Genomic DNA, 5,987 nt, shown 5'->3' with positions numbered 1-5,987 from the left:
TATCCACATAATTCCTCTATATTTAACATATCCAACGCCTAAATTTCTATTTTTTAACACATGCTCATCTTACCTACGCATGAGTTTTTTCCTGTTTAAAAGTTAAAAAGGGTGTTATTTTTGATGAGATCTGAAAGCGTTGGGAAAAAATAGATGTAAAAAATAAAGTTTAGATTTAGATATATAAATATATAGGATTTGGGTCGAGCGTATGTAAATGGCCAAGAATTTAAAAAAAAAAAATCATAACATATCAAGGACAATCATGCAATGCATACAAGCCTTCTTAAAAATCATCAATCAAGAACGCAGACAAGCAAAGAGAGCTTCAGAACTAATAGTTTCTCTATATTCGACCAAAAATGCATAAATTACATCTATCTCTTCTTCATTTATAAGCAAAACTCTAAAACAAGCCAAATCAAACCACAAAAAACAGCTAAACAAACCTAACCAAAACCACCAACCACTCAGAGAAATCACAGCTCCTCCTCGTGTCTCTAAGACCCTCCTATAACCTTTTCTACTTCGCAGCCTCATAATTGGACGACAGTGTATCCTTAGCCGCATCCAACCCTCTCCTTTGCAGCTTCATATCCTTCCTTCACCTTGCTCGCCGCATTCCCGGCCGTCTCATAAGTCGCCTCCTGCGCTTCCCCTGCCTCCACAGTTTCTTTTGCCTTCTCGAAACACGATGTCTTCTCTGCTGCTTTCCCTGCAGCCTCGATAGTAGTTTTCTTTGTAGACTCTGTAGTCTCGTTTGTCTTATTTTTGGTTTGGGTTGCTGTTTCCGATGCTGTATCCTTCACCTTTCCTGAGACAGAATCCTTAGCACCCTTTAGGGAGTCTTTAGCAATTCTAGCCTTCTCCTTGGTGTATGCTCCCACATCTACACATCAATAAATACAATCAGATCTTACAAATAAAGCTTATCTAAATGTGCAACCAAGATGTACCAGAAGCGATGCCGCCAGCGCTGTCCTTGGCAGCATGCCCTGCTTTCTTCGCCTTGCTGGCTGCTTCCTCTGCCTTCTCCTCCTTGTCTTCAGTGGGTTGATGCTTGATGCCAAGGCCACCGGATATCTTGTCTTTGGCCCACGAAGTCCATGACTCCGAGCCTTCCTGCTGCTTATCGTCGTCGCCTGTAATTAAGGCCTCATCTGTGCCGGTCTTCGCCGTTGACGCTGCTGTTGTTATCGCCAAAGGCAGTGAGAAAAGAAGTATGGTTGTGAGAAAGAGAAGAAGGTTTTTGTTTGCCATGGAAATTTGGATGGGGTTGCGAACTGGATGGTAAGATTCAGAGAGAGAGAGAGAGAGAGAGAGAGAGAGAGAGAGAGAGTGATGGGTTTGGAGAAATGGGGACGAGGAATTTATAGGAAGGATGGCGGATGGGAGAGGAGTTCAGTTGGGAGCAACGTGTCATGAGCAGGTGTGAGTTTGGCTGGACGCTTGTCACGGTGGTAGAGACGTGGCAATTTTCGGCGCTTCGGTGGTAGAGACGTGGCAATTTTCGGCGCTACGGTGTAGAGACGTGGCAAATTTGTGATGGATTTTAGACTTTTCATACGTCATAATATTATTTTTTAAATTATTTATAAAGGAGTTTGTTTAAAGTCACATAAATATATATATATTTATATGCACACTCGGGATGCGGTCTTGCATGCGTACTCAAGTATGTGCTTAATTTTATATTTAAAAAATATATTTACTTCAAAAATATTCAAGATAAATATGTATTAGAAAATTCTCAATAGAAAAGCAATCTTTTATGTGTATGATTATATTTTTATGGAGAAAATTCTAGAAAAAAAAGCTACTGAGCATCTGGTTAGAATAATTCACTAAAAAATTCAAAGTATAGATGTTTACTCTTTTTTTGAACTATTGATTGCATTATTTTGATTAAATGATCATAATTGAGCTACAATTGTATTTGGTGGCTAAAATAGCAATAGTCGACTATAAAAATAATAGTTTATGGTTGTGATAGTTGTTGTTATTGGCTGCAAAAATTGTAGTTGGTGGTTACGAAAGGTATAGTTGATGGCCACAATAGCCACATTATCCCCAATTGGTTGCAAGAGTCATAGAGGGGTTGCACTAATTATGATTTGTGGCTACAACAATAGTGGTTGACTACGATTGCTAGTGGTTGTTTGGTGACATATAAGATTGACAATGAACTCTAGTAGTTGGTTGTGATTTTGATTATCAGCTACAAATTGCTAGATTTCAAAAGTTAAGCTTTAGTAACTCATTATTTTCTCTTACCTTCCTTTTTAGATTTAGTACCACTAATCAAATCATTAAGAAATTGATGAAAAATACGAGCAGCTTATCATGAATTTTTATATTTGAGTGAGAATTTGAAAAATGGATTAAAGAACACTAAATTTGTTAATAGCAATGTCTTGGGTGCTATTTAAAGTAGTTAAGTTTGAAATATCAAAGTCTCTATTGAGGCTTTGGGCTATCAAAACTCCTGATGTAATAGTATAGCACAAAATCTAAATATGCAAGGACAAAAATGCCACTCTCATGCTACAATTGGTAGAAACACAATTCCGATGAAAATTGGGACATCTAAAGTTTTCGATTTCCGATAAGTATTCGGGGAATGTACAATATTATTTAAGGAATTCTGTGTAATAAGCATGGCTTCTAGTAGGCGATCAAAATTCCTTGTTAGCATCTCCACTTAATTACTCTGTATTTACATATCAAACACCTAAATTTCATTTTTGTAACATACGCCATCTTACATACGCATGAAATGTTTTATGATTCAAAGTGAAAATGGAGATCTGGAAGCATTGGGAAAAAAGAGATGTAAAAAATATAATTTAGATTTAAATATATAAATATATAGGATTTGGGTCGAATGTAAATGGCCAAGAATATAAAAAAAATATAATAAAAAACAATCATGCAATGCATACAAGCCTTCTTAAAAATCATCAATCAAGGACGCAGACATTCAAAGAGAGCTTCAGAACTAATAGTTTCTCTTTATTCGACCAGAAATGCATAAGTTACATCTACGTACAGCATCATTTAATTGCTTCTTCATTTATAAGCAAAACTCTAAAACAAGCCAAAGCAAAACTCTAAAACAAGCCAAATCAAACCGAACCAAAACCACCAACCACTCAGAGAAATCACAGCTCCTCCTCGTGTCTCTGAGACCCTCCTACAACCTTCTCCTTCGCAGCCTCATAATTGGACGACACTGTATCCTTAGCCGCATCCAACGTCTCCGCAGCCTTATCCTTTGCAGCTTCATATCCTTCCTTCACCTTGCTCGCCGCATTTCCGGCCGTCTCATAAGTCGCCTCCTGCGCTTTCCCTGCCTTATCTTTCCCTGCCTCCACAGTTTCTTTTGCCTTATCGATAGTGGCATCCTTGAAACTCGATGTCTTCTCTGCTGCTTTCCCTGCAGCCTCGTTAGTTGTTTGCTTTGTAGACTCTGCAGCCTCGTTTGTCTTATCTCTGGTTTGGGTTGCTGTTTCCGATGCTGTATCCTTCACCTTTCCTGAGACAGAATCCTTAGCACCCTTTAGGGAGTCTTTAGCAATTCCAGCCTTCTCCTTGGTGTATGCTCCCACATCTACACATCAATAAATACAATCAGAGCTTACAAATAAAGCTTAAATAAATTTGCAACCGAGATGTACCAGAAGCGATGCCGCCAGCGCTGTCCTTGGCAGCATGCCCTGCTTTCTTCGCCTTGCTGGCTGCTTCCTCTGCCTTCTCCTCCTTGTCTTCAGTGGGTTGATGCTTGATGCCAAGGCCACCGGATATCTTGTCTTTGGCCCACGAAGTCCATGACTCCGACCCTTCCTGCTGCTTATCGTCGTCGCCTGTAATCAAGCCCTCATCTGTGCCGGTCGTCGCCGTTGATGCTGCTGTTGTTATCGCCAAATGTAGTGAGAAAAGAAGTATGGTTGTGAGAAAGAGAAGAAGGTTTTTGTTTGCCATGGAAATTTGGATGGGGTTGAGAACTGGATGGTAAGATTGAGAGAGAGAGAGAGAGAGAGAGTAATGGGTTTGGAGAAATGGGGAGGAGGAATTTATTGGAAGGATGGCGGATGGGAGAAGAGTTCAGTTGGGAGCAACGTGTCATGAGGAGGTGTGAGGTAGGTTGGACGCTTGTCACGTGGCAATTTTCGGCGCCACGGTGGTAGAGACGTGGCGATAGGATGGGTTGCCGACTGCGGCGATAGTAAATTTGTGATGGATTTTTTGTTTAAAATATTTCTTACATCATTTTAAATTATTCATAAAAGGGTTTTTTTCTGGGGACATTTTCTTACTTACCACATAATTCTTGTTTATTTGCATTTCTACCAATTAAACTCTTTTTTTTACACACATCATTAATTATTTAATTTTTGAAAGTTCAATATTGTAAATTTATAACACAAAAGTATTGTATTATGTAAATATGATTGTTTATATTATATATATATATATATATATATATAGATAAGTGTATCCACACTCGGGATGTGGTCTTGCATGCACGTGTTTAATTTTATATTTAAAATTTATATTTATTTAATAAATATTCATGATAATTATGTACTAAAAAATTCACAATAGAAAAAGCAATCTTTTGTGTATAACTATATTTTTTTTATGGAGAAAATTCTAGAAAAAAAATGAGCATCTTGTTAAAATAATTCACTAAGAAATTAAAAGTATAGATGTTTATTCTTTTTTTTTTAAACTATGGAAGATAGAATTTAAAAAAATTAATTGTATTATTTTGATTAAATAATCATAATTGGGCTAAAATTGTATTTGGTGGCTAAAATAGCAATAGTCGACTATAAAAGTAATAGTTTATGGTTGTGATAGTTGTTATTATTGGCTGCAAAAATTGTAGTTGGTGGTTACGAAAGTTATAGTTGATGGCCACAATAGTCACAGTATCCCCAATTGGTTGCAAGAGTCATAGAAGGGTTGCACTAATTATAATTTGTGGCTACAACAATAGTTGTTGACTACGATTGCTAGTGGTTGTCTGGTGACATTTGGGGGTTGACAATGAAGTAGTTGGTTGTGATTTTGATTATCACTACAAATCGCTAGATTTCAAAAGTTAAGCTTCAGTAACTCATTATTTTCTCTTCCCTTCCTTTTTGCAGTGAAGAATGATGATTGATTTATAATGTTTTAGAGAAAAAATTTAGTAAATTTAGTCATAATCTAAGAACGCTCAATCAGACAGTTTACATTCAATGCTTTTGCCATTTTTTTCACATTTAACTATCTTAGCAAACTCAGAATTAAATGATATTAAGTTTGTTGGATTTCTCTTATCGAGATATTCAATTTAATTATAAGTATGTCAATTTTTAAGATCATTTGATATTTTAATTGATGCACTAAAGACTTTTGACTACACCTCAAGTGTATGATCTAGGCTTAACTTAGATTGGATTATTTTTTATGGCATTGAGTTTGTTTTGCTGAGATTTGTGTTGAAATTGGAGCTCATATGATGTTGAATTTGAATTTGAAACATTTTTTTTCCCAAAATGTCCCGAGATTCATGTATGATGATAGTAATTTCTCGATTACACGTGGATGAAGATAACTTATCTATTGTAAAATTTATATTATCATTCACACATTAGGATGGAAATAGTATATATAAATATACATTTGTTTTTTTGGCAGGACAGGAAGAAGCGTCGGAAGCCCATCTGGAGCGGTAACGAGCAAACAGTTTTTGAAGTCCAATCATAGCAAAGGAAACATTGTCCAGGCCCATCCCTAAGCAACATGGCCCATCTACATCACGAATTCAAATCTGCAATTGCCTACGTAAATAAATATACATATATTAATTAAAAAAGGGAGCATTTACAAGCATATCACACAATTCTCATGTATTTACATATCTCACTATTAAACTTTCATAATCACACATATCACATACAAATAGCACTGTTAACATTTTTTAAAAGTGAAATATG

The 5,987-nt window shown here is 36.4% G+C and overlaps 1 protein-coding gene across 1 annotated transcript; it reads right to left on the bottom strand.

Annotated features, from left to right (window-relative positions):
* Positions 1–327: 327 nt before the first annotated feature.
* LOC110029063 (late embryogenesis abundant protein ECP63-like) lies at positions 328–4,045 on the bottom strand. Its single transcript, XM_020731179.1, has 4 exons — positions 3,678–4,045; positions 3,166–3,610; positions 957–1,402; positions 328–889 (listed from the first exon to the last, which is right to left on the bottom strand). The coding sequence occupies exons 1-4, from the start codon at positions 3,979–3,981 to the stop codon at positions 561–563; spliced, it is 1,524 nt and encodes a 507-aa protein (XP_020586838.1). The 5' UTR covers positions 3,982–4,045; the 3' UTR covers positions 328–560.
* Positions 4,046–5,987: the final 1,942 nt, after the last annotated feature.

Source organism: Phalaenopsis equestris, unplaced genomic scaffold (assembly GCF_001263595.1).
Source record: "Phalaenopsis equestris unplaced genomic scaffold, ASM126359v1 Scaffold000545, whole genome shotgun sequence".
Taxonomy (NCBI): Eukaryota; Viridiplantae; Streptophyta; class Magnoliopsida; order Asparagales; family Orchidaceae; genus Phalaenopsis; species Phalaenopsis equestris.
The sequence above is the reverse complement of the archived record's forward strand: the minus strand, read 5'-3'. Positions and strand labels throughout refer to the sequence as shown.

Bases quoted from the DNA above. Each gene is read 5' to 3' on its own strand.
- LOC110029063 (XM_020731179.1), bottom strand. From the start codon at position 3,981: ATGGCAAACAAAAACCTTCTTCTCTTTCTCACAACCATACTTCTTTTC. The intron at 3,611-3,677 runs GTACATCTCGGT...ATTGATGTGTAG, and splicing joins CGCTGGCGGCATCGCTTCTG to ATGTGGGAGCATACACCAAG. The intron at 890-956 runs GTACATCTTGGT...ATTGATGTGTAG, and splicing joins CGCTGGCGGCATCGCTTCTG to ATGTGGGAGCATACACCAAG.